A 27,998-nucleotide genomic window follows, 5' to 3' on the forward strand; every position below is an offset into this window, starting at 1 on the left:
GACAAGTGTTAAAGCGACAAATGTGCCTCCAACCCCTTTCTCCAGGGGAGGATGCTGACAGCCTGCTGCTCACCCAGACGGCACAGCTGATAGCCGCATGCTTTGAGGGGGGAAAAAAGGTGTTTTTGCCTGAAATATTCCCTGAGAGCTGCGCGATCGCCGGTGCTGGCAGGGGAAAAGAGACGGGGAGAGAGTGGGACTGCGGCAGGATGGAGGGGAGGATGAGGAGGGTCCCGGGGGCTCCGGGCATATCCTGGGGTCTCTGGGCACAGCTCGGGAGTTCCAGGCATATCGTGGGGGATCTGGGCACATCGTAGGAGCTTTGGGCACAACCCGGGAGCTCCGGGCACATCCTGGGTTCCAGGCACATCCCGGCAGGTCCGGGCACATCCCGAGGGCTCCGGGGACATCCCGGGGGCTCTGGGCACATCCCGGCAGGTCCGGGCACATCTCGGGGGCTCTGGGCGCAGCTCGGGAGTTCCAAGCACATCCCGGGAGTTCCAGGCACAGCCCGAGGGCTCCGGGCACATCCTGGGTTCCAGGCACATGCCGAGGGCTCTGGGCACATGTCGGGAGTTCCAGGCATATCGTGGGGGCTCTGGGCACATCGTAAGGGCTCTAGGCACAGCTCGGGAGTTCCAGGCACATCCCGGGTTCCGGGCACATCCTGAGGGCTCCGGCCGCGTCTTGAGGGCTCGGGGCAGCAGGTCGGGGCGCATCCCGTGCTCTCTGGGCCCACTCCCCGCTCTCCAGGCCCATCCCGTACTCCCCGAGCCCATTCCCCGCTCCCCGGGCACGCCGCGGCAGCCCCGGACACGCTCTGCCCTCAGCGCTGCCCTCAGCCGAGATGGCGGCGCTGGCGCGCGGCTCTCGCGAGGCGGGCGGGGCCGGGCGGGGCGGGGCGCGCGCGCCCTGATGGCGGCGGGGCGGCCCCTCACGGCGGGGCCGGGCGGCCATGGAGCACATCAGCACCCCCAAGGTAACCCCGCCGCCCTCCGCCCGCGGCCCCCGCCCGCTCCCCGCCGCCGCTGCCTCCGCTCCCCTCATTCCCCCGCCGCGGAACGGCCCTCGGGGCTGCGGGTGGGGGGTCACAGCCGCGGTCCCCCGGTGTTGGTGGCTCCGGCGCTCTGTGGGGAGGGGGTTGCAGTGCTGGGCAGAGCCCCCCTTTGGTTGCGGTGGTTTGGGGGCGATTCCGGAATGTTTCCTTTCTGTCAAAGCGCAGAGATTCCTCTCAATCCCAAGGAGCGAACCAAAGGGTGCTTTTCTTCTTCTTTTTTTTTTTTTTTTTCCCATTGAATTAAGTCAAACACGAGCTCCGGGAATGCTGTGCTAAAAGGAATTGCATTTATTCAGGCAGCAGTTAATAATTTAATTTTCCCCTTCACTGCGATGAAGGTTATTGTTACTCGTTTTATTCTGTAGGACGTTAGTTTGGGGATGCTCCTCACCCTCTGCTCTGAGGTGCTCTGCTGGTGCTGCATGTCTGTAGAGCCCTGGAAAGGGCAATGTTGTATTTGATAGTTATATCTGAAAAACAAACCTGCTAAAGGGACACCGAGCCCAGGCCTCAGCTCTCCAATTTATTTGCTGAGATTTTCCATTTGCACTTGAGACATATGGAAGCTTGCACATTCAATACCCAGAACTCATCTATCATTTACTGCTACAGCATTTGTTTTCATTGTCCATCCAATTATTTTTTCCTATTATTTCTGCTTAATGGCGAAAGAAAAATTCCATCTACGTTCATTAGGCGGCAAATAGGCCAGGAGAAAATCAATCCAGTGCTGTAACATATTTTATTATGCCTGTGCTGAGTTCTTTAAAGCTGTTTTTTATTAATTAGCTTAGTGTGGTTTATGAAATACACTTGGAGGCCAGGAAGTGAGTTACAAGAAGTAGCTACTACCAGGGAATGAGCAGTGGGAAGTCAAACTGGAGAGGGCAGTTCCTTTCAGAGCAACATGTTGATCACCCTGAGCACAGGCAAGTCTTCCCTTTGCAGTTCTTTGGCTTGTTATTTCTGCAGCCTCACACAATAACAAACTGGGATCATCTTGGCTACAAATCCAGTAATCCTGTTAGGGTTTGCTGGTGCTGAGCCACGGCTGTTTGCTTAACCTTCATGGCTTTAATTCATGGAGAAATAATTTGAGTTTATGGTGCAAGGCTGGCTTGGTGTTGCAGGGGGGACTTAAGACCTCGTGTTTTTCTGTCTTGCTTCATGAGCTGTGTGTTAGAAGTTGAAAGAATGGAGCTCAGTGGGTGTTCAGGCAGTGCTTCCATCAGAGCTGGACTTGGAGGAATTTCCCCTTGGAAGGGGCTGCCAGAGAGGTTTGGAGTCCCCATCCCTGGGCTGTCTGAGGGTGACAAGGTGGGAACTGGGCACAGGCTGAGCTCCATGATCCCAGAGGGCTTTTCCAGCCTCAGCAATGCTGGATTCTGTGTTGTTCTCATGCTGTGCTCCTGCTGCAGGTGGAGAACGTGAAGCTGCTGGATCGCTACGGCAGCAGGAGGGCAGCGAGCGGGACCCTGTACCTGACAGCCACACACCTCATCTACGTGGATACCTCTGCTGAAGTCAGGAAGGAAACATGGGTAGGGTATGCTGGGCTGCAAACACACCTGGGAAAGCTGCTTCAGCTCACAGGGTGCATTGGTGGGGAGAGAATTGAAGGATTGTCCCTTTTCCCCCCTAGAGGGACACCTCCCACCATCCCAGGCTGCTCCAAGCCCCAACGTCCAGCCTGGCCTTGGAACTTCCAGGGATCCTCTGGGCACCTCCCCACCCTCCCAGGGAACAATTCCTAATTCCCAATATCCCATCCATCCCTGTTCTGGCTGTGGGAGCCATTCCCCTTTGTCCTGGAATTTAATGCTCTCATTTCCAGAGTGAGTAAGTTTGGGAATTCCAGAGCCATAGTGGTCTTTTAGAGCATTTTGATCCCAAAGGCTTCCCAGAAACAGCTGGTTTGGAAGGAAATGAGCGCAATGGTGACGTGACTTGATAGAGTTCACTCAAGGAATTAGTGTCAGTTCAAGGAATGTAAAAAATTTCTGTAATTTCCTATTTAAAACTCAATATACAAGACCACAAACGTGAATTTGCAGCTTTTAGAAGTGCAGACTTAGCCTGAAATGAGCCTGTTTTGTGAATTCTAAGGTGAAATGGGAATGACAGAATGTATTTCATGTGGAGGTGAAAGCAAAGCAAAGTGCATCAGGTAAACTGAGCTGCACCTCTGTCTCTGAAAACAATTTATGTAACTGTGGTTTTTCAGTCCTGCTTTAGTTGCCTGGGTTTTGGGTGCAGTTTGGGTTTGATGTCACAAATAAACCCATTTCCTGCTGCTCCTTAGCTGCAGGAAGCACAAACAGCTGATTGTATTACAGAGGTTTCCTATCTGCTTGCACTGCTCACAGCTTTATCAGTGACAAATGATGTTTATTCCCTTCTCTGCAGATCCTGCACCACCACATCTCCAGCGTGGAGAAGCTGCCCCTGACCACAGCTGGGTACCCCCTGCTCATCCACTGCAAGAACTTCCACGTGGCTCACTTTGTCATTGGGCAGGAGAGGGACTGCCACGACGTGTTCACCTCCCTGCTCAAGCTCTCCCAGCCAGGTGCTGGGCTTGGGAGCTTGGGAATGTGTCCTGGGAATGTCTGCAATGCTCCAGGCTGAGCCCTGGGAAAGCTCTGCTGCTTTGGGAGGGAGGAGTGGGGGCACAATCAGCATCCAGCACAGGGACAGTGGCAGGGCTCAGGAGCTGAGCTCTGTGGAGCAGACACTGCTTCCAAACCAAACACAGTGTTGGGAGCCAAGGAGATGGAGAGAGATTGTTGACAGGAGCCTGGAGTGACAGGACAAGGGGGGATGGATTCACACTGACACAGCAGGGTTAGCTGGGGATTGGGAAGGAATCCTTCCCTCTGGGGGTGGGCAGGCCTGGCACAGGGTGCCCAGACCAGCTGGGGCTGCCCCTGCATCCCTGGCAGTGCCCAAGGCCAGGCTGGACACTGGGACACCCTGGGACAGTGGGAGGTGTCCCTGCCATGGCAGGGGTGGCACTGGGTGGGCTGTTGCAACCCAAACCTCTCTGTGATTTTGTCACTCTCGGGCAGTGGGAGTGACGTGGTGTCCCCACGAGGAACTTCTGGAGAGCTGTGCCAAGTTCATATCCCTGACCTGGGCACTGCCAGTCCCTTGTGCCACCCAGCTGTTGGCTGTGTGCAGTTCTGCCCTTTGCAGCTGATCCAGGCATTCACAGAATTCCCAAATCCCACAGTTTGGCATCTTGGCTGTGCATCCAGCAGTGTGGTTAGGCTGCTCTGCAGTGTTTGCTCAGTGAAGCCTCTGCTTCACCCTGCCCTGACTTGGAGTCACTCTTGCAGTGGGAGCCAGACACCCTCAAAAGTGCTTTTTTCTAGCTCCAGCCTTTTATTCCAGCATGGATGAATCTGCAGGCTTTTCTTGCAGGACAGCATTCCACTGAGCTCCTACCTGGCTTCTGCCTCTGGCAGCCTCTGCTTTTGGGATGCTGGAACCCATTTTGGAGTTGTGTTATTACAAGGATGTCATTTGTAGTTGCAATTTGTGATGGTGTCACCAGGCTGAGGGAGGGGAATTAATGGCACCAGGGCTGGGCTGGATATCCTGTAGGAGAAATGGGCTTTGCCCAGGTTAGGTGGTTTTTAATTTGATATTAAGGGCTGTGTCTACTCCCAGCACCCCCCTTGTGCTCTTTGGAGTTATTTTAGTTCTGAAGTTCTGCCTCTGATGCTGTAGCTGGCAGGTTTGTGGTGTTCTATTTAAAAGCTGTCACTGGTTTTTGAGGTTGAAAATCAGAGGTCTGGGTGGTGCCTGATGTGTGGGAGGTGTCACTGCAGGGGCTCACACCAGTTTCCTTTGGTCTCTGCTTAACTGTGTAAATGCTGTAGCTCTTTCTTTTCTTCTGCTTCTTGATTGTAACGGCACATTTTTGTTGTTTTAAGATGTCTGAGTGTGCTCCCTTCATGGATTTTTGGCAGAGCACGTCATTGCTGGTTATTTGCACACATGTGATGGACAGCTCTGGGTTACCTGCTCAGTACCCAGCTGCTTTATCAGCCTCTGACAGGTTTCCCTCTGTCTCTGGAGCTGCCTTGGGAATCAGCTGGATGAGTTATTGGTTGGATTTGCATTTTGTGAAGAGAGGGAAGGAGGTTGGGATGGTAAATGGGCACTTGTCAGAGGCAGCCTGAAGCCTTTGTTGGGCTGACTGCAATATTCCAGACATCCCTCACGTTTTCCAGTCTCAGAATTTGTTGCTGAGCAATGACCTTACAGGTGTGCAGGGGCTGTTGTATGAACTCTCCACAGAAAACAGATCTTTTAGTCCATGTTTTAATGGTGATGATATAAATCCCATCTAACGTGCTTACTACAGTGAATTCAGGAGGAAATCATTAGTTTAGGAAAAATTATTTCTACCAGCTTAGGTTAAAAGACTTTGTTAGAATTAATGTATCTCCCTGCATTTGGGAACTGAGTATTAGAAATTCCTGAGGATTTCAGGATGAATTTCAGCACTTGGTACTATCCCAAACCAAAAATTATAAAAGGTTGAGAAGTCTTAAATACTTTGAATACTCCTCTGTAGCACTCAATCATTGATTTCCAGAAGTTTTGGCCTCCTTGGGTGTCTTTGCATCTCTAACTTGTTGAATTTTTTCTTTCTCCTCCCCAGTGAAACCTGAAGAACTTTATGCTTTCTCTTACAACCCCAAAATGTCCAGAGAGAGCCGGGAGATGGGCTGGCAGCTGATAGATCTGAAACTGGATTATCAGCGCATGGGGATCCCCAACGACTGCTGGGAGATCACAGACATTAACAAGGACTATGAGGTAATTCCTGCCCTTGTGGTTATTGATGACAGCCCTGCACTGCCTCTGGGGAGGAAGGAGCTCTCTCAAGCCCTTCATCGTGATGGGGAGCTGCAGCTGATGCTCCAGGAGAGTCACCTGGTTGTGTTTGATCCCCCTGGCAAGGGAGCAGAGCCTTGTTTTTCTGCAGAAATGTCAGCCCATCTGTTAGGCAAAGCCTCCAGTACTCTGAGCTGCTTTTGGTATTTCCAAAGCCTGTCCCACCTGGCTGGTGACAGATGTGGAGGAGAGAAGGAAATGGCAGCAGTTTGGATTGGTGGGAAATGAGGCAGAGTGGAGAGGGACTAGGGAAGGGAGGAAGGGAAAAGCAGCAGAGCCTTTTTTGCTTTTTTGAGTTGGATCTTCTACTACCTAAGGGCCCTCTGTCATTTCAGTCTGAGCTGCTTGCTGCTGTTATTTTCCCTGAAAGGCCAACTTGGATCTAAACAACATGAAACAAAAGCATTTGTCAGCAAGCTTGTTCAAAATCCTGCTCCACATTATTTCCCTTTTTATTTCCTCTGGGGCTGTGTGCAGTCAGACCTGGCTGTTGAAAAGCAAGGCAAGCAACTTCAAGGAAGGCACCAACATATTCATAACCCTGAATCCTTTCCCTGGTAACTTTCTTTACTTTAAGCTCTGGATTGAGGAAATCCAAGCCTGTGCTGTCAGAGGTGGCTGCCAGTTTTACCTGCCTGTGCCTGGGGGGGCTGAATTGAGCTCTGATGTGAGAGGTGCTGCTTCCAGAACTGCTGTGGCCTCTCAAATCAGCAACCACCCAGAGGCTCTGCTTGCTGCAGTGGAACTCTCAGGTGCTTTAGAGTTTCCTCACAGTTTCCAGCCTGTGTTTTGGAGTTGTCAAGCCTGATGTAAAGCCAGGCTTGGAGAGCAGCTTATCTGTGAAGTCCATGCTGCACAGACTGTGCTTGTTGGAGGAGGAAGGATGAAGCTGCTCTCTGAGGATTCCACCTGAGTGCTGGAAGTGACTTCCAAGTTGCATAACATTTAGAGAGAACTTTTTTAAGTAGTGTTAATTTCTTTTTTGGAAAAAGAATGGAAAGGAGTTCTTGGCTGTGAGGGTGGGCAGGCTCTGGAATAGAATTCCCAGAGCAGCTGTGGCTGCCCCTGGATCTCTGGCAGTGTCCAAGGCCAGGCTGGAGCAGCCTGGGATATCCCTACCCATGGCAGGGTGTGAGATGGCTTTAATGTCCCTTCCAACCCAACCCATTCTGTGAGTCTAATTTAGAAACTTCCATGACATTTCTGCATTTAAAGAACTTCTTGAAACTGCTTTGTGTCCAGTTTTCAGGTTCAGCTGCAGCGTTGATTGTTTCCTGCATTGTTTTCCTGAACATCTCATAACCTAATAAGCCAGAGATGAATTTTTCATGAATTTTGAAGTGCTCAGGAGCAATATGTGGTTTTTTTGCTCTGTTCTCCCTCAGGTTTGCAGCACATACCCTCCTGAGATCGTGGTGCCTCGAGCTGCCAGCAGGGCCGTGGTGATGGGGAGTTCAAGGTTCAGGAGCCGAGGGCGGATTCCGGTGCTTTCCTACTTGTACAAGGAAAACAATGTGAGAGCTTCACTGCCTGCTGCCTGGGGGGAGTGAGGGCTCTCCTTTCTGTCCACTTCCCTTCTAATGGAAGGAAAGAATAAGATAATTATTAGATTGGAGGCCTTTGAGAGCTGTGCTTCTCTTAATGGCTTTCATTCTGAGTCACAGAATGAGCTGAAGGCAAACACTTGGAATGCATCCAGAGCTCTGCCAAAAGCACAGACTTTCCAAGCTTCCTGTTGGGAATTTTTTCTTAATCAGCTTTCAGCAATTCCTTCTGATGGGGGGTTTTTTAATCTCCTCTTTAGCTATATTGAATAATGTTTTACCAAGTTATATGTTGACTTGGCTGGATTTTCTTAGTATTGAAGAGGAGGAACCACCCTGAAATAAATCCCCACTAGTTCAGAATAAGTGAAGGTTTCATTTTTTTTTTTTTCCACTGAAGACCAGAATGTAAATTTGTAACTTTGCTGCCTCAGCAGTGTTTTAGATGCTGATCTTAGGAAAATTCAGTCACAGCCAAATTGTTGTTTTCCTGAGGAAGCGTGCCTTGACCTGGGCACTGCCTGGAGCTGTGCTGGAAACGAATGAAATTTCCTTAAAATACACCCTGTGCTGCTCTGAATGTCCAACAGCAACTGATAACAAAAACTTCAAAGAATGGTTTGGAATAGAAATCAGATGGAAAACATGAGAAATTGCTGCCTTCCAGTACTTTCAGGAGGCTCATGGAAAGAAGGGAGAGGGATTTTTATATGGGAACCTAGTGGCAGGGCAAGTGGGAATGGTTTTAAACTGCCAGAGAGCAGGGTCAGATGGGATATTGGGTAGGAATTGTTCCCTGGCACAGGTGCCCAGAGCAGCTGGGGCTGCCCCTGCATCCCTGGCAGTGCCCAAGGCCAGGCTGGAGCACCTGGGGATAGTGGAAGGTGTCCTTGCCATGGCAGGGGGCAGAATGAGATATTTTGAAGGATTCTTCAAAATATCTCATTCTGGGATCCCATGAAGTGCTGACATTTGGGGTGGTGACCATCAGGCAGAGCAGGTGGAGCCTCCTCACCCTCACTACTGCAAGTTCCCCAAAGTTGTCACTTTGTGGAATGGCCCAGTGTGTGTGCAGTGACTCTGAGGGCTGTGGGGCAGCAGGGGAGGATGAAACTGAGCCCAGGGGCAGGAGGGGAGGATGAAACTGAGCACAGGGGCAGGAGGAGAGGCTGGAGCTGAGCCCAGGGGCAGGGGCAGGAGCAGAGGCTGAAGCTGAGCCCAAGGGCTGTGGGGCAGGAGCAGAGGCTGAAGCTGTGAGCCCAAGGGTTTGGGACAGGAGGAGAGGGTGAAGCTGTGAGCACAGGGGCAGGAGGGGAGGCTGAAGCTGAGCCCAGGGGCAGGAGCAGAGGCTGAAGCTGAGCACAGGGGCTCTGGGGCAGGAGGGAAGGATGAAGCTGAGCACAGGGGCAGGAGGGGAGGCTGGAGCTGAGCCCAGGGGCAGGAGCAGAGGCTGAAGCTGAGCCCAGGGGCTCTGGGGCAGGGCACTGGCAGCAGGCTGACCCGTGTCTGTGTGTCTGTCTGTGTGTCTGTCTGTGTGTTGCAGGCTGCCCTGTGCCGCTGCAGCCAGCCCCTGGCCGGGTTCAGCGCGCGCTGCCTGGAGGACGAGCAGATGCTCCAGGCCATCCGAGAGGCCAACCCCGGCTGCCCCTTCATGTATGTTGTAGACACGAGGCCAAAGGTACCTCCATGGGCTCTGGGCTGCTTTTGAATCCCTTGTGTGACTGTGCAGTGCTGTTTCCAGTTCATTCTGTCACCATTCTGGGTCAGTCAGTCCTGCAGAGCAATGTGGGATTGGGCTCCTGCTCTAGGGTGTACAAATGGAATGTGAAGTTGATCCTGAGGATTTTTGCCTCCTGGAGTATCCTGGGTTTGAGGTTTGACGAGGTCTCTTGTGTTGAGATGACCCCAAGGTGTTGGAAAGTCTCTTTTACCCAGCCCTGAGACTGAAGAAGAAGACAGGATTCCTCAGCTCTTGTTCTCAAAGCTCTTTATTTTCTCTTATCTAATACATTGTCTGTCTGACCCTCTGAGGTCTGTCTAGCAGGTTGAATTGGGGCACAGTTCCTGCCCTTTTATACTAAAAACTCCATGGACTTTATTTACAATAATTTTCCAATACCTGTCACCTGTGTTAGACAGTCTGTCTCTACTCTAAACCAATCCAAAAGTGCCACCATCCCAGCAGAAGATGGAGGACAAGAAGAAGAAGGAGAAAGACAGGACATGCCCAGATTCCTCCATCTTGCCTCCTGAACCCCCATTCTAAAAAACCCCAAAATTCTACATTTTCACCCTGTGATAAATTCACTGCCATTCTACTCAAACTCTTGTGGCTTGTACATCTTCACACAAAGTTGGGAATTGTTTCCATGGGCTAAAATCAAAGGCAGAGGTGTTTGTGACTCTGTGCCAAGGTCTCTGAGCCCCTGCCAGGGTGTGGAGTCCTCCAGGGCAGCCAGAGGGATGTCCTGGGCTCTGACAGGTTTGTGTTCACTGACCTGATGGAGCTGGCTGTTGTGAACCTGCCTGGGACAGTGGAGCATTTCCCTGCTGAGTCCTTGTCATGGTTTGAGCCTGGCACAGAGCCAGTGCCCCCATGAAAATGCCCTCACCCTGGTGTCTGCTGTGAGATGTGACCAGGAATAAGCAAAACAGGCTCCAGCTTAAAGATAAAGAACACTTTATTACCTAAACTACAGGAAAATAGGGAAAAACTATAAGGAAAAGGAAAAAAAAAATTGAAAACCTTACAAAAAACCACTTTCCTCCTCCCCACTACCTGACTTTCCCAATCCGATACATTCTCCCAAATCACCAACTGCCCAGCCTTGGCCCCACACTTTAGTATACTCAAACTGCAGTTCATGAAGAGGAGAGGAGTCCTTCTTGTTCCATAGGCTTCTCCTGGAAACACACTGAAACCTCGTGTGCTTCTCTGTCACTTCGGCACCGCCCCGAAAAAAAGTCCTTTTGCCGCTTGTGACATCTTCCTTCCATGCCCAGTGCTCTCACCACCGTGCATGGACCAGAGCTGCTTTTAGGGTTGTCTTTCAAGGATGCCTTGTCTCACTCCAAAAAGGCACAGTCTCTGCTTTTGGGACATCTGTCCCCCCCATATTTTTCCAACCCCCTGGGGCCGGGGGGTCCTCACGAATGAACCCTCCTGGTTCTGAGCCACTGCTTCCCCCTAAGTGCAGTCTGTGTCACAGGAACAACTGAGTCCATAGCCACGAGAAAAGTCCAGCCAAAAGGCCACTCCAAATCATCTCTCCCCATTCAATCATCTCCACGTTCTTCGGGCCAGGTCCTTGTCTCATCTCATCTCTTATCTCCCTTGTTATTCAGCTTCGAGGAAGATTAGCATTTTTGCAAGGCCCCAATCATGAAAGAAAGGGGTTAAAACTTTCAGTCTCTGTCCCGGAGCTGCGGCACTCCCACACACGCTGCCGCTCCGGCCGGGCACTCTCCCCCCCCCTTCTCCTCCTGGGCCGGCTGCTATCACATTCGGTGTCGCCGGCTCTCTCTCTCTCCCTCCTGGGGGGGGGGGGGGGGGGAATGGCTGCCCGAGAGCTGACTCTCTGGGATCTTCCACCCTTCCATCCTCGAGGGCCTCCTCACCTCCCATCTCTGTCCAGGCCCAGGGCCTACCGCATGGCAGCCCCTCCCCCGCCCAGGGTGAGGGCATTTTCATGGGGGCACTGGCTCTGTGCCAGGCTCAAACCATGACAGTCCTAAAGGAAAAAGGAGAGAACTGGAAGTGGAGTTGGAGAGAAGCCTCAGGATTCAGTTCCACAGGGCTGAAGTGCTTTTACTGGCAGATCTGGGAGGAAGTGCAGCTGTGAAAAGCAATCCCTCCCCTTTTTTTTTCCTTTTAAAAATAAGACTCATGATGGAGCTTAATACAAGCCAGCCCCACGATTTGGGGCTAGAGCTTGAGAGCTGAGGGTTTATTTGAAAGGAAATGAAAATTTTAATGACTGTCATCTTGAGAAACTGAGTTTAGAAACCAATTGCAATGATTCTCCTGTAAACATATGGATTGGGAGTGTTGTTGGAAGCCAGTTAGAACACAAGGGTTTTTATAGCTTACAGTTATTTAAATTGCTCTGATTATTTGAAAATGGAGCTTTCTGAGAACCTGCTGCACTGTTCAGATCTTGCTGTTATTTTATACAAACTACAAGATCAGTTAAACTGTGGCAAGGGCAAGGAAAAAAGTGGATTTTTGGGGAAACAAGGAGTGCTTCCCACCTTGTTCCAGTGTGTATTATGATATGTGCATTTCTGGGACAGACAGCTGCCAGTGGCAGAGATGTGCCACTGAAATCCATCTCTGCTGGCAATTTGTGCCAAAGCATTTGGTGACAAGGGGAGAATTTATAATTGGTGACACTTCTTGTAACCCAACCTGTCCCACTCTGGCAGAACTGAGGCACTGGGGTTATTTCAAAGGTGTCTGCACCACATCTGACTCTTCTCTCCCAAAAGCTGCCCAAATTGATCAGGGGGGGTTGAGCTGCTCTGTTTTCTGTCCCCACCAGAGATGTCCTGGTAGCTCTTGAGCTGCTCTGGGCAATGTTAAAGCAACTGATTTCTTTTCTGCTTCTGTCTTGCAGTTGCTCTGTTCTTTCTGCTCAACTTCAGTGTTTCTGTGTTTCCCTCAGGTGGTTTCATTTTCTCTGTGCATGTGTGTCTGTGAAAATTGGGAATTCCCTTGCTATTTCTATACCATGCATGTAAAAATGTTCAAAATGTCTTTCCTAGTTCTGCTTTCCTGTGCCTGTCTCTGAATTTCCTTAGGTAAACTCAGGGCAGGTTTAGTGTCTCTGATAGCAGAAATAGTGCTTTATACTGCCCTAAGCAGGGCTTTAATGAGCCTCTGACTAATGAACTGCAGTAATTTTAATGAAACAGCTGCCAGAACTGTCTGGGAGCTGGGGAAGTACAGCTGAGTAACAGCTTTGTCCAGTGCATTTTCTGGGAGATTTAAACAAAAAACCAAAGAACTTGCAAAACAGCCTCTCTGAATTTTGTTGTGATTTTTCTCTTTCTTTTCTTTTCTGCTCCTTGACTTTGCCAGTTGAATGCCATGGCCAACAGAGCTGCTGGGAAGGGCTATGAGAATGAAGATAATTATGAAAACATTCGTTTTAAATTCATTGGCATCGAGAACATCCATGTGATGAGGAGCAGCCTGCAGAAACTGCTGGAAGGTGGGTGCAGCCCTGGGGGGCTTTGGACAGAACTTCTGCCAAACATCCAAACATTCTGTGCACAAACCTGTTCTGATGGAAGCAGAGTCAGCATCTTGCTTTGTTTGCTGCATTCAGGTGGCTGAAAGTGTTAATGCTGCTAAAATGCTTTCCTGCTTGACATTTGCTTTGTTCTTGGTTTTATAGTGGTTCAAAAATAGCAACTAATACTAAAAGCATTCCTTGATGAATGTGATAAATTAATAGAAAAAGGTTATAGAAATATTGCATTTTACAGCTAAGCCAGTCTCATTGCTGCTTCATGACTTATTGAAGGGAAACCAACAGAGGTTGTTCAGAAATGCTTTTTGGGGTTTGCTATATTTGGATTATTGACAGTATTTCTGAGTTGAGATGCATGATCTTCCAAAGAGAGTCTGATACATACTTGGTTCTAACTTTTCATTTATTTCTGATTCCTTTTAACCAAACTCCTTTACAGTGTAGTAAATTAATGTTTTAATGTATAAATGTATGAAAATGCAGAGTAATTAATCTCATTGTGATCATAGGGAGGAATGCAAAGCACAGCAAAAAAGTCACCTGAGATTGGGAATTGAGAGGGTAACGAGGCCCAGGGTTTCATTGATAGAATTTTGGACAATTTTGCAATTCAAATGCTCCAAAATAGGAGTTTAATATTTTAGTAAGCACCATAATACTCATCTTTTTTCCAAAATAGTTGGGTAATTGGTGCTCCCAGGTGGCCCTGCAGGATCCATGGTGACCCTGGACACAAAGGAGTGGCCTGATCACAGCTCTGAGTCCTCAGCTCCTCTTCCTGACAGATTCATTGTGTGCTGGGAGAGGAGGCAGAATAAAAACTTGTTTGCTCCCATGTTCTTCTCCAGCAGTGATAAAATCTCATTCACTGGGGCTTGTGGAGTGTTCTGAACTTTATTACTCCAAGTGTTTTCTGTGCTGGCTTTCATTAGAGCAGCCGAGTTGCCTTCAAGGTTAGATTTGTTATTTCTGCCTCTAAATTAGAGAGAAATAACTTCAAACCTTTGGCAAGTCAGTGAGTGGTGGTAGATGTGATGGTGATTTAGAGTGAAGCAACAGCTCTTTGCTGGAAAAACCACAGCTGAATAAATAATGAGTTTGGCTGTTTGCTTCTAGTGCAGGCTTTTTCTTAATTTGCAGCCATCTCTGCCTGAATTCAGGGCAGTCTGTGATGTTTCTTTCCATTCATCTCTGGTTAAATACCTGAGGAGCTGCTCTGTCACAGGAGAGCTCCTTGAAGGAGTCCCTTTAAACAAAGAGCAGGAAGAGATTTCCAGAGCCTCAAATTCTCACAAAACCAGTCATGAATTTTAGATACACAACCAGGATATTGCTGCAAGCAGTTGAAATGTTCAGGGGGAGGGTGAGGAGGGCAGGGGATGCTGCTCTGACCCTGTGTGTGCCCCCAGTGTGTGAGATGAAGTCTCCCTCCATGAGCGATTTCCTGACGGGGCTGGAGAGCTCGGGCTGGTTACGGCACATCAAGGCTGTCATGGATGCAGGAGTCTTCCTGGCCAAGGTAAAGCTGCTCTGCTGGGCACTGCTGCAGGGCTGGCAAGGGGGCTCTGAGGAGAAGGTGGTGTTCAGGTTGGTTTCATCTCTCCAAAAATTGTGCAGCTGCTGGGCAAATACAGGTCCTGTGCCATGTGTCAGGACTTTCTTAGAAAGTCTTTCACATTATGTGAAACACAAGATCACAAAATGTGAATAAATTACCTTTATAAACCTTTCTATATAGCAGTGCAAACAACTAACCCAGTGCTCATTATTCACCCACTGCTCTGCTTGAATTGAGGGATTGTTTTGACTGGTTTGTTTTCTCCTGGTTTGATGTGATGTGGACACTAATTTTGATTATTCAACACAGTCCTCATTTCTGCAGAGCTGGTGGCTTTGCAGGTCAGGCAGAAGGAAGGAAGCACTCAGGAGTAGTACAGGGTGTGCAGGAAGTGTGTGGTGAGAGGAGTGAGTGGTAAATGTTGGTTATGTCACAATTTGCCCACATCACGAGCAAGAAACTTGTGTGTCTCTCCTGCCATAAGTGGCAGAAGGTGATGGGATAGGGAGAAGCTGGCATCAACTCTTCTAATTTATCTGAAGTTCTATTCCCTGGGTGTCCAACCATTTTTTTACTCATCCACCAAATTTTTTCCTCAAGGAAGAGCCTGGGAATCCTTGGCCTTGCAGAGATCACAGGGTGTGATGGTGTCCACAGGGGTCTGAGGGTGAGGGAAGAGATGAGGATCTGACTCCATGTTTCAGAAGGCTGATTTATTATTTTATCATATATTTTATATTAAGACTATACTAAAAGAATAGAAGAAAGGATTTCATCAGAAGGCTGGCTAAGAATAGAAAAAGAAGGAATGAATAACAAAGGTTTGTGTCTGGGATAGAGTCTGAGCCAGCTGACTGTGATTGGCCATTAATTAGAAACAACCACATGAGACCAATCCCAGATGCACCTGTTGCATTCCACAGCAGCAGATAACCATTGTTTGCATTTTGTTCCTGAGGCCTCCCAGCTTCTCAGGAGGAAAAATCCTAAGGAAAGGGTTTTTCATAAAAGATGTCTGACAACAGGGGCTGTTTTTACCAGCCTGCTGCAGCCCTTGGCTCTAGCTGGGGCTTCTCTTGATGGACTGGTGCATTTCCACAGGCCAGAGGAGAGATGGCCCCATTGCCCCAGGGTTTTGGGGTGGTGCAGCCTCTCCCTGAGCCCGGTGCTGTGTCCCTGGCAGCATCTGTCACAATTTGCCCACATCACGAGCAAGAAACTTTTGTGTCTCTCCTGCCATAAGTGGCAGAAGGTGATGGGATAGGGAGAAGCTGGCATCAGGTCTTCTAATTTATCTTGAAGTTCTAATCCCTGGGTGTCCAGCTGTTTTTTACTCATCCACCAATTTTTTTCCTCAGAGGAAGAGCCTGGGAATCCTTGGCCTTGCAGAGATCACAGGGTGTGACCATGTTCACAGGGGTCTGAGGATGAGGGAAGAGATGAGGATCTGACTCCATGTTTCAGAAGGCTGATTTATTATTTTATCATATATTTTATATTAAAACTATACTAAAGAATAGAAGAAAGGATTTCATCAGAAGGCTGGCTAAGAATAGAAAAAGAAGGAATTAATAACAAAGGTTTGTGTCTGGGACAGAGAGTCCGAGCCAGCTGACTGTGATTGGCCATTAATCAGAAACAACCCCATGAGACCAATCCCAGATGCACCTGTTGCATTCCACAGCAGCAGATAACCATTGTTTGCATTTTGTTCCTGAGGCTTCTCAGGAGGAAAAATCCTAAAGAAAGGGTTTTTCATAAAAGATGTCTGTGACAACAGGGGCTGTTTTTACCAGCCTGCTGCAGCACTTGGCTCTAGCTGGGGCTTTTGATGGACTGGTGCATTTCCACAGGCCAGAGGAGAGATGGCCCCATTGCCCCGGGGTTTGGGGTGGTGCAGCCTCTCCCTGAGCCCGGTGCTGTGTCCCTGCAGGCTGTGAGGGAGGAGAGGGCCAGCGTGCTGGTGCACTGCTCCGACGGCTGGGACCGCACGGCCCAGGTCTGCTCCCTGGCCAGCCTCCTGCTGGACCCCTTCTACAGGACCTTCAAAGGCTTCATGGTAAGGACATGCTGCACTTGCAGAGCCAGCAGGCCCTGGGGGAGGGCTCAGGCCGTTTCCTGGGACAAGGATGGGTGACCTACATAAAGCAGCTTTGGCTCTGTAATGAGCTGCAAGTGCTGTGAGCGGCACGGCAGCAGCTGATTGACAATTCCCAAATCCTTGTTTCCTGCAATGTCTACATGGGAGCCACTAATGAGAGATCTCAGCAAAGGATGCAGCTCTGGCAGCAATCCACCAAAAAAGCTGGAGGAGTTTGTCCTGCAGGTCACTTATCTGCTGGGATGTGAAATTGGGAGAACTCAGCCCTGTCCATCAGTGACATCTCCATCATTTCACACCTTTTTAAAAGCCATTTAGTTTTCATTTGGCTGTTTGCTTCTAGTGCAGGCTTTTTCTTAATTTGCAGCCATCCCTGCCTGAATTCAGGGCAGTCTGTGATGTTTCTTTCCATTCACCTCTGGTTAAATACCTGAGGAGCTGCTCTGTCACAGGAGAGCTCCTTGAAGGAGTCCCTGAAATCAGAACAATGCAGATTTTGCCTTTTCCAGTGCCAGGACTGTTTCTCTGCACTCCAGGCTGGTTTTATTGTTTCTATTTTTATTCCTGGATTATACTGCAATCTTTTAACAGTTAAATTCCATCAGCACATGAAACATCTGCCTGGGTTTTGTCCCTGAACAATCCTGCATGAGCTGAGAGCAGGATTTCACTCAGGAGCAGTGACACAGACACAGCCCTGTCTGCCCTCATGGTTTGTGGGCACAAGTCCCCTGACATGGGCTTATTCCTGAATTAATTCATCAGCAGTGCAAGGAATGGAAAAATTCAAAAAGCAAATTAAATGAAGTTTCCTGAGAATTCTGTTGTGAGTTTTTCCCTTCCTCCTCTTAATCTGGATCATGATAGCAGGAATTATCTTGAAATATGATCCAGCAAAGTCATGATGGATGCAGCTTCAGTCAGGTGGTTCCTTGTGAGATATCTGTAAGGAACACAGATTATTTTATTTTATTTATCTGTAAGGAAAACAGATTATTTTATCATATTTATCTGTAAGGCACACAGATTATTTTATCAACAGTTATTATTTTCTGTTACTACAGGAATCTATTTAAAAAATGCCATATAGTTGTTCTGATTTCATCCTGAGCTCCTCATTACCCAGCTGTACTTCATATTTTTCTTTTGTCTGTTAAACATTTGTTGAACTCCACTTGCTGATTTATTTTGCTGAATATTACAACACTCTTTTCTAAATTAAATAGCACAGTGTATTATTAAGCTGTTAATTCTTTCAGCTCAATATATTTATATATTATGATTTTAACAACTTAGAAACTCCCTCAAAATGATAGTTTTGAAATGAGTTCTGATTCCAGCAGGGCCATTGCCTTGGGAACTGGATAATCTGTAAATCACAATTGCTGTTCCCATTGATTTCTGGGGATATATTCATAGCAATAGGGTCAGCAGGTTGTCAGCTTTTTAGGCTTTAACATCAAAGGTTTCATTTTGCTTTTTTAAGCAAATTAATGCTCTTTTCTTAATCCCTGCTTTGAACCTGCAGGTGCTGATAGAAAAGGAGTGGATTGCAATGGGCCACAAGTTCTCCCACAGGTGAGAGGGGCACATTCCTCTGGGGTGGGGGAGTGAAACCAAAACTGTCTGCAGGTTTAGGGGATCCCATGAAAATTTGAAATTGAAAGGAGAAAATGTTGGGAAAATACTGGCAATGGTGACACAGAGCCAGGGTCTGCTAAGGCTAAGTTATAATAATTGCTAAGTTATTTCATCACTGTGTTTTTATTGCTTTACAAAATCCTGGGTTGAATTCTGGGTGTTTTCCTGCCTGTAAAATTCTGTTATTTGAGGAGTGCTAACCATGGAATCACAGGACCATGAGGGCTGGGAAAGACTTCCAAGATGATGAAGATCAGCCAGCACCAGCACTAACCCTTGTCCCCAAATGCCACATCCACACATCTGTTGAGCATTTTTAGGGATGGTGACCCCACTCTGCCCCCTCCAGAGTGCTCCAGCCAGACCTGGTAATTCTCCTGGTAAATCCCTGGGAGAGCATCTCAGCCCCTTCCCCAAGATCAAAGCACAAACCTGAGCTGGAAGAAAAGGAGTTGATTTGGATGGATGACAGAAGGATGGCAAGGGGATGTTTTGTGGTGGGTGACAGAAGGTTGATTGTGCTTTTTGCACCTGTGTAGGTGTGGCCACCTGGATGGGGACCCCAAGGAGGTGTCCCCTGTGTTCACACAGTTTGTGGAGTGTGTGTGGCAGCTGATGCAGCAGTTCCCCTGCTCCTTCGAGTTCAGCGAGCGCTTCCTGCTGGAGATCCACGACCACGTCTACTCCTGCCAGTTTGGCAACTTCCTGGGCACCTGCCACAGGGACAGGGAGGAGCTCAGGTGAGCTGGGGTGTGGTAGTGTGTTGTTAAGTTTCTTGTGTTATTCCCCCAATTTCTGTATTGTTCTCCCCTATTATGTGTAAAATGGTTTCGTCCCCCCAGTTTTTCCCGCCACTGCCAGCCTGTCAGCTAAGTTGCTATAGTAACCGCTATTCATAGTTGCCGATGTGTAATTGCTTCTCCCCTGGTTTCCCTTATCAGTGAAAGTTGTTTCCTCCCTGGGCCCAGTCAATCACCCCCTTTCTCCTCCCAGGTTTCGAGAACCTTCTCCTCTCTGGAGATGGTGGCTGGCTGGGGTCCCAGGACACCTCCTTTACCTTTTGATTATTGGTCTCCATGGAGTGTCAGTTCTGTGAAGTTCATCCCCTCACCTTTCCCGATTGGTTCTGCCTGTACCCACCCCCCCTCCTTTATAATCCTGTTTTCACCCCCTATGAAAAAACGTTTTCCCAGATGGTTTTCCCGGTGTTTGGATGCGGCATCACCGTCAATAAACCGATGTTTAACCCCCGGGAAATGGTCAGCTCCGTTCCTCCCCAATCCCAGCGGTGTGAGCCAGTCCGCAGCCAGCACAGCCCGAGGCCCTCAGACGCCGAAGGGCGCTGGCCAGGAATTGCAGAGGGGCGTCGGCCTTTGGCCCTCAGCAGCCGGACTCTAAACTTCGGGCCACGTGTGCCCTTCTCTGCACTGGGGCCCACACATCCCCTGCAATGGCTGCAGAAGGATGTGTTTCATGGATTGGAGATTGTGGATCACAACCATTTATCAAGGCAGTGTTACCCTGAAACAACAGGAGTAAAGAACATTAATCGTATCCCAAAAATATGCTTTGGTTTGGAGCACAACAAAGACTTGCAGATATCCCTGAGTGTCCATTTGAATATCCTGTGCTTGTGAAATCAATCAGATCCAGCATAAAAACAATTCTTAGCTCCCTTAATCTAATTCTGCTCCCAACAGCTGCAGTTATTAATCCACTTGCTGCTTTTTTTTAGTGATCAGATGTTCTTTGTACTTGCCAGGATCTTTGAGAAGACCCATTCCCTGTGGCCTTTCCTCTTGCAGAGGAAGCAGGAGTTGAGAAATCCTTTGTACAGAGGATTTACAGCTTACAAAGAGCTTCAACCAAACACTCTACCTTTCAGTTTCCAGTAAGTGGCTCAGCCAAGAAGGGGAAGGAGGGGGACATTTCCTTCATTAATAACTCATGTTAAATCAAATAAATTTGCCCTGATTAGCTTGGTTTGTTTTACCTTTCCCCTCCATTCCTCAGGCATAAGCTAAGAGGAGCAGTGCAAAGGTAAAATAAATCCAGATGCTGTAATTTAAAATAATATTTGTAATTTGGTGTTGAGAAAAGAGGGTGGGGAAAGGCAAGGAAAAGCAGAACTTCAGACAGAACCACACACACCCCCTGACTGCTTGCTCTGTCACACTGAAGTGTGAAACAGTTCCTCTTTTCCTCCTTTTAATGGATATTAAGGAAGTCTTTCAAGCAAGAATTTTGGTGCCCAGTTCAGGATTTTTCCCAGGCTTTGTTTCTGCCTCACTCCTGGGCCCTGCTGAGAGAGAGGGAGATGAAAATGGGATTTTAAGTGCTGTGTGTGCAAATGAAAGTTGGGAGGTTGGGCTGATACCTTGTGGAGGCTGCCCTAGAACAGAGGCTGGACAGGGTTAAGGAATAAAGCAGGGATTTATTAAAAGGCATCAATGATGCACCTTGGGCAGCACAAGAGCCCAGCCAGGGCTGCACCCAAGATGAACCAAAATGGTCACAAAATGCACAACTGCTCACAGGGTCTCTCACTGTGATCAGTTCTGCTCCATTTGGGGTTGTCCCACTCCAGCTTTAGCCCAGGCAGTCCCACCCTGCTTGTTTTTCTCTCTCAGCCCACGGGGTTTGTGCTCTTGGGCTGAGATTTGGATCATTTGTCCTTGGTCCGAGCTGGAGCAGGAATTGTTTTGTCTCCCTGCTCTGTGCACAGAGCTCACCATCCCCTCATATGAAGCCCAGACCCACACACTAAAGCAGCACAGAATGGGAAAAATAGAAAAGCTAAACCTGAGGCATCAGGGCAAACTAAGGAGTGGAAGACAAGCTGCCCAAGCTAAATCTGCTATTACAAAAAAAAGTATTTTCATCCTATTCTAATATTTACTGCCATGTTTTTTAACTTGAAGAAAAGTTGCCCATTGCTACCGAATTTAATAATCCAAACCAATTTATTCCTAATCTTGGTTTGTTATAAATAACACCCAGCATGTGTTTGTTGGCCAGCTGAGCCCCTGAGTGCTGTGTGTGGCTGTTGCAGGTTCTGGTGTGGGATGTACAACCGCTTTGACAAGGGCATGCAGCCCAGGCAGAGCGCGCTGGAGCAGCTGCTGAGCTGCCTGAGGCACAGCGGGAGCCTGCAGGAGAGCGCGGCCCGGCTGGAGAGCGTGAGCAGGCGGGAAAGGGTTAACGGAGCAGGGCTGGGCTGGGCATGGGAATGGGTTATTGGAAATAATGGCCAGTAAATAGAGACATTGTACGGGTATTATATAAATATATATAATATAACTATGGAATGAAAGTATATTAAATAAATATACTGTATAAAACTATATATAACATAAATATAGAAAGATTGGCCAGTAAATAGAGACATTGTACAGGTATTATATAAATATATATTATACATAAATAGATATAATATAAATATAGAGTGAAAGTATATTAAATAAATATACTGTATAAAACTATATATATACATACATATATATATACATACATATAAAACTATATATATACATACATATATATATATAACATAAATATAGAAATATTGGCCATTAAATAGAGACATTGTACAGGTATTATATAAATATATATAACTATGGAATGAAAGTATCTTAAATAAATATACTGTATAAAACTATATATAACATAAATATATAAATATTGGCCATTAAATAGAGACATTGTACAGGTATTATATAAATATATATTATACATAAATATATATAATATAAATATAGAGTGAAAGTATATTAAATAAATATACTGTATAAAATTATACATATACATATTTTATGTAATATAAATGTTGGCCATTAAATAGAGAAATTGTACATGTATTATATAAATATATTATGTAAATATATAATATAAATATCTTAAATAAATATACTGTATAAAACTATATATAACATAAATATAGAAAGATTGGCCAGTAAATAGAGACATTGTACAGGTATTATATAAATATATTATGTAAATATATAATATAAATATCTTAAATAAATATACTGTATAAAACTATATATAACATAAATATAGAAATATTGGCCATTAAATATAGAAATTGTACATGTACTATATATATATACATATATAATATAAATATATAATTAAACTATATTATAAATATATTGTATAAAATCGTATTATATAAATATATAAACATTGGCCATTAAATAGATAAATTGTACATGTATTATATAAATATATATATGATATATGAATATATATCATATACATATGTAATGCAAATATATTAAACAAAATATACTGTATACAATTATACATATACATATTTTATGTAATATAAATAGACAAATATTGGCCATTAAATAGATAAATTGTACATGTATTATATAAATATATTGTATGTAAATATGCAATATAAATATATAATGAAAATATATTAAACTAATATACTGTATAAAGCTATATATACATCACATAAATATAGAAATATTGGCCATTAAATAGACAAATTGTCCATGTATCATATAAATACATTTTATATATAATATAAATATAGAATGAAAGTATATTAAATAAATATACTGTATGGAATTGTACATATACATATTTTATGTAATATAAATAGACAAATATTGGCCATTAAATAGAGAAATTGTACAGGTATTATATAAAGATATTGTATGCAAATATATAATATAAATATATAATGAAAATATATTAAATAAATATACTCTATAAAGCTATATATATATCGCATAAATATAGAAATATTGGCCATCAAATATAGAAATTTTACATGTATTATATATATTATATATAAATATATATAATATACATATATAATGAAAATATATTAAATAAATATACTGTATGAAATTATACATATACATATTTTATGTAATATAAATATTGGCCATTAAATAGACAAATTGTCCATGTATTATTATATATATATATAATATAACTATAGAATGAAAGTATATGAAATAAATATACTGTATAAAACTATATATAATATAAATATAGAAATATTGGCCATTAAATATAGAAATTGTACATGTAATATATAAATATATATTATACATAAATATATATAATATAAATATAGAGTGAAAGTATATTAAATAAATATACTGTATAAAACTATATATAATATAAATATAGAAATATTGGCCATTAAATAGACAAATTATCCATGTGTTATATAAATACATTTTGTATATGATATAAATATAGAATGAAAGCATATTAAATAAATATACTATATAAAACTATATATAACATAAATATATAAATATTGGCCATTAAATAAATAAATTATACATGTATTATATATATTATATATAAATATATATAATATACATATGTAATGAAAATATATTAAATAAATATACTGTATAAAATTATACATATACATATTTTATGTAATATAAACAGACAAATATTGGCCATTAAATAGATAAATTGTACATGTATTATATATAAATAACTAAATATATATAATATATATATGTAATAAAAATAAATTTTAAAAAGTATATTAAAAATATACTGTATAAAATTATACACATACATATTTTATGTAATATAAACAGACAAATATTGGCCATTAAATAGATAAATTGTACATGTATTATATATAAATATGTATAATAGAAATACATAATTAAGCTATATTATATATTATGAGTATAATGTATAAAATAATATTCCATAAACATATAAAAAATATAAATATTGGCCACTGAATATATAAATTGTACATGTAATATATATAAATAGATAATGAAATATATTATGTAAATATATTGTGTGAAATACACATGTATATAACATATAAATACATAAATATTGGCCATTAAATATCAAAGCACAGTTTGTAAAATACACCAGTGAGAACATCAGTGCTGGGGTGATGTGAATGCTGAACAGTTCAGCTTTGTTGGTTAAACACTGATGTTTGTGTCAGACATGGCAGATCTGTGTCCAGGTGTTCCTGATGTTTGTGTCAGGCATTTGGGGATTTGTGTCCAGCTGCTTCAGAGCTGGGAAAGAGGCACTGCCACTGGGCTGTTGTTATACTGACACCTGGTTTTTGTCCCTCTCTGGCATCTAGGCATTAATTATTTGTTTTTTTGCCTTTTTATTTGTGCAGAAACTCCCAATCCTGGACAGCCCCTTGCCCAGCAAAGGCTGCACGTCACCCAAGGCAGGAGCTGCTGCTGCCAAAGCCCCAACTCCTCCCCAGGACTGTGCAGAGGGAGCAGCCCCTGTGCTGAGCAACGGCCCCTCCGTGGGGCAGCAGAAGCACAAGGAGAGCCCGGCCCAGCCCCAGGAGCCCGGAGCCTGCAGGGAGGATGGGCAGGCTCAGCACCAGGGATGAGCTGTGGGAGCTGCTGGGAGAAGCTCTGGGGAGCTGCTGCAGCCCCCGTGTGCAGCTGAGTGTGAGTAGGGCTGGGGAGCAGCTGCTGGGGGCACCTCCTGCAGCTCAGGTGCTGCAGAGCTGCCAGGAGCCTGCCTGGCATCGCTGGGAACTTGGCTGTGCTGAGGGTTAGGGCTGCCTGCCAGCTCTGCTGTTTGAGGCTGGAAGAAATCTTGCCAACTCCATGAGGAGCTGGGCAGTAACTGCAGGAGGAAGGATGCAAATCCCTCTGTTCTCAGTGGTGGTCCAAGGTTATCTTAAAACAAGAAAAAAATTTCAATCTGTCTTCAAATGATAAAAAACCCCCCCAACCTTTCTTAGCTGTGAATGAATCTCTGCATGGACCCTTGCCTTGTAGCAGAGCTGATTCATGTTTTGTTTCCTATGCATATTTGTTACACAAAACCAAACCCCCTGTGCCTTCTCTGAGACTGTGTCCGTGTCCAGCCAGGCCGCTGCAGTTTGGGGCTGGAGTTTGCAGCGTGCTCCTGGTCCTGTCTGTAGTCAGTGCTTGTGAGAGGTTTTCTTCTGCTGCAGCTTCTCCAGGGTTTTTGCTGTTCCTCTGAGTTCAGCAGCTCTTATGGAGCTCCTTTATTGATGGGAGTGCAGAGCCAGCCCATAACACATGGATTTGTGATCAGAGGATTGGAAATGAGGAAAGACAGCAGAACATTTATGTGGAATTTTTCTCTCTTATTTTATGATCTTGGTTAAACTGAAGCAAGAGAGTAACTCTGTTCCAAGGTGGAATCATTGATGAGACAGCAGTTACAGATGGGGCTGTGTTGTGGTATTGAAATGGGGCCTGAAATGATAAAATCACTTGTGAGTGATTCTAGGGAATGCTCAGAGTGCAGGATCTGTAGGGATGTTTTGTCTGTCTCATGAACAGTATCTCTCATGGCAGTGAACTTGGGAAGAAACAGAAGAAGCAAGGACTTCTCTCCCAGGGATTGGGGGTCACAAATGAGTGCTTGAAGGTCACCCAAAGAATCCTTGGGAGAGGCAGGAGCAAAAGCAGGTTTGATGTAAAAAAGTGTGACCAAATTCATTTGCAAGGTTCACTCTGTTACTTATTAAATGGTTAAAGCACACAGAGAAAAACTAAAATAGAAAATCAGGCAATCTAAAACTACAATCAACCAGCGTGGAGGCTGGGGATGGAAAAGGGTCAGGATGAAATGGAATGAGATGAAATGAGGGAGATTCTCCTGTTGAGTCACAGGGTTCAGAGTGGAGCATCCTCCCAGACTGAGCCCTGGAATTATCAGCAGTTCAGGCCTGAAGGTTTCCTGCAATCAGAGAATCACAAGCAGCACTTGAACTCAACAGCAGAGTAAGAATTGAACAAGGGGTTTGTGTGGAATTCCCTGTAAGCACAACAGGAGCTCCCTTAGAGGCTGAACTCACAAACCCAAAGCACTCCACAGTCCAGGAGAGCAGCATTGCCAGTGCTTGGCTCTGGCACAGCCCCAGGGACCAGCTCCAGGTGTATCCCTGGGGAAAATTCCCCTCCAGTTCCCTGTTTATAGAGAGCTGCTTTGATCAGAGTCACTGCCCAGCCTGGCTGCAATTTGGGTCAATATCTTCCTTTGAAAGGTCAATAACAAAAATGTTCCACTTGCCTTGTTATTCAGGCAAGAAAAATCAGATTGCAGGGCTGGTGGCTAAACCCAGGGGTTTGTACTCCAGCCCTGGGAGCAGCCAGTGAGCTCCTGATAAGCTCAGGGTGCTGCTGCTTATCAAGGTCAAGGCCTGAGGACATTTCTGAGGTGGTGGTGAGGCCTTGGGAGCCTGGAGGGTTCCCCTGCCCAGGAAAGCTGTGCCACTGTCCTTGTTCTGGGCTGGATTGCACAGATCCCCCTGGGCAGCTCTGTTCAGGATGCTGCTCTGCCCTCTTCTCAAGCTGTTGTTTCAGTTAGGTGCTGCCATTAAGTTTTCCAATCAGATTTGCTCTTTTATAAAAAGTTTGGAAGCCAAGTGAAAATATTTGAGCCTTCCCAATCTCCAGTGAAAGCAGAAACATTCCATTGTAACAGCAGAAAGTGCAATAACTCTGCTCATGTGCTTTTAACCCTTGGTGAAATCTCTGGGTGGATCCAGTGTCCAAAACCCAACCCAAACCTCCCTGAGTGGCTGTTCTGGGTAAGAAAATACCCATTTTATAAAGCACATGAAAGATCCAGGCAAAAAGACAGCACAGAGTTTCTCCACTGCCTGGAATGGCAAAGAGGGAGATTTTTAGTATTGAGGGTTTGTCACACTTAAATAAAGTTGTTAAAGAAGGAGTGGGAGCTGCAAGAGTGATTGGTTAAAAATGGAACACTGGAAATACTGCCCCAGGTGGGAGTGATGGATCAGCCCTGTCTTTCCTTTCCAGGGGCAATGGGCAACACCCATCCCCAAATCTGAGAGAAAATGGGGCAGGAAGCCAAGACTGGCTCTTCTTAGGACCAGTCATTCTATGGATCATCAGTTCTTTGAATATCTTTAATAAATTCTCTAATTTTCATTAGAGATCTAAAACTGGAGAGGGTTTTGATTGACTACTGAAGGACTTCAAGGTGCCATTGGTTAATTATTGTACAAATCCAGCTTGCAGAAAGCTCCTGGAAATGTTTGTGTGGTGCTTTGCCTTTGGAATTGCCATTGGAGGAGTTTAATAACATTTCCTTGTTCATTAAAAGCTTGTCTCCACAAAACTCCAATGTTACTACAAGTGTGTACAACCACCACCAGGTTACTCAGTGTTGTAAGCTTAGAGTAACCTTGTTGCTTTTAAGTTTTGGGTTTGGCACAACAGAGCCAAACCCAAAAATTAATGTCTTTTAAACCTCTTGGATTTCATGTGTGCAGGCTCAGGCAGAGGCTGCAGTGTATTAAAAGCCTTTGATGCTGGAGCTGGAAAAAATTCCAGGATTTCCTCTTTTTCCATGAGCCCGTGGTTTGAAAACCAATGAAGGAGAAGCTTTTGGGTTTTGGTGGCAGCTCTGGGCTGTTTGAAGAGCAGAAGGGAGGAGCTGCTCAGAGCTCTGCAGTGTCCTGAGCTCAGCTGGGATCTGCTGATCACAAAATCTGTGTTTCCTGTCCTGGAGCATCCTGGAGCATCCTCTGCTCCCTGGAAGTGTGGGAGCAATGGAGGAGCTGGTACTGCTGTTGGGAATCTGCTGCTGCTGCTGGGAAAGTTCCTTTCACTGATTGATTCCCAGGGAGCAGCTGTGCTTTGTGAGGGCAGAAATCCTGGTTTTATTTGAAACAATGCCGTTCTTTCCATTTGGATTCCTGTCACTGGGAGGGAAGAGGGATCAGATGTGCTGCAGTTTGTGGAAAACTCTCCCTTTTCTGGAGCTGCTCCTGCTTCTCCAGGACCTCCATGGCCTCACCAGGACCTTCCATGGCCTCACCAGGACCTTCCATGGTCTCACCAGGACATTCCATGGCCTCACCAGGACATTCCATGGTTTCTCCAGGACATCCCATGGCCTCACCAGGACATTCCATGGCCTCACCAGGACATTCCAT

The 27,998-nt window shown here is 45.5% G+C and overlaps 1 protein-coding gene across 4 annotated transcripts; it reads left to right on the forward strand.

Annotated features, from left to right (window-relative positions):
• The first annotated feature begins 20 nt into the window (after positions 1–20).
• Positions 21–27,998, forward strand: LOC135447860 (myotubularin-related protein 8-like). 4 transcript variants are annotated; one of them, XR_010440334.1, is made up of 15 exons: positions 926–979; positions 2,476–2,598; positions 3,464–3,626; positions 5,730–5,887; positions 7,351–7,479; positions 9,053–9,187; positions 12,590–12,722; positions 14,174–14,283; positions 16,256–16,381; positions 17,952–18,001; positions 18,604–18,804; positions 19,827–19,955; positions 21,117–21,243; positions 24,210–24,498; positions 27,333–27,998. XR_010440334.1 is itself a non-coding variant. In XM_064713005.1 (14 exons), the coding sequence occupies exons 1-14, from the start codon at positions 21–23 to the stop codon at positions 24,435–24,437; spliced, it is 1,911 nt and encodes a 636-aa protein (XP_064569075.1). In that variant the 3' UTR covers positions 24,438–27,998. The 4 variants fall into 4 exon arrangements, 3 of the variants coding, with proteins under 3 accessions (XP_064569075.1, XP_064569073.1, XP_064569074.1); XM_064713005.1 differs by lacking the exon at positions 926–979 and adding an exon at positions 21–119 and having other exon boundaries at positions 24,210–27,998; XM_064713003.1 differs by having other exon boundaries at positions 24,210–27,998.

Source organism: Zonotrichia leucophrys, chromosome 4A (assembly GCF_028769735.1).
Source record: "Zonotrichia leucophrys gambelii isolate GWCS_2022_RI chromosome 4A, RI_Zleu_2.0, whole genome shotgun sequence".
Taxonomy (NCBI): domain Eukaryota; kingdom Metazoa; phylum Chordata; class Aves; order Passeriformes; family Passerellidae; genus Zonotrichia; species Zonotrichia leucophrys.

Bases quoted from the DNA above. Each gene is read 5' to 3' on its own strand.
- LOC135447860 (XM_064713005.1), top strand. From the start codon at position 21: ATGTGCCTCCAACCCCTTTCTCCAGGGGAGGATGCTGACAGCCTGCTG. The intron at 120-2,475 runs GTGTTTTTGCCT...CTCCTGCTGCAG, and splicing joins GCTTTGAGGGGGGAAAAAAG to GTGGAGAACGTGAAGCTGCT. The intron at 19,956-21,116 runs GTAAGTGGCTCA...TGGCTGTTGCAG, and splicing joins ACTCTACCTTTCAGTTTCCA to GTTCTGGTGTGGGATGTACA.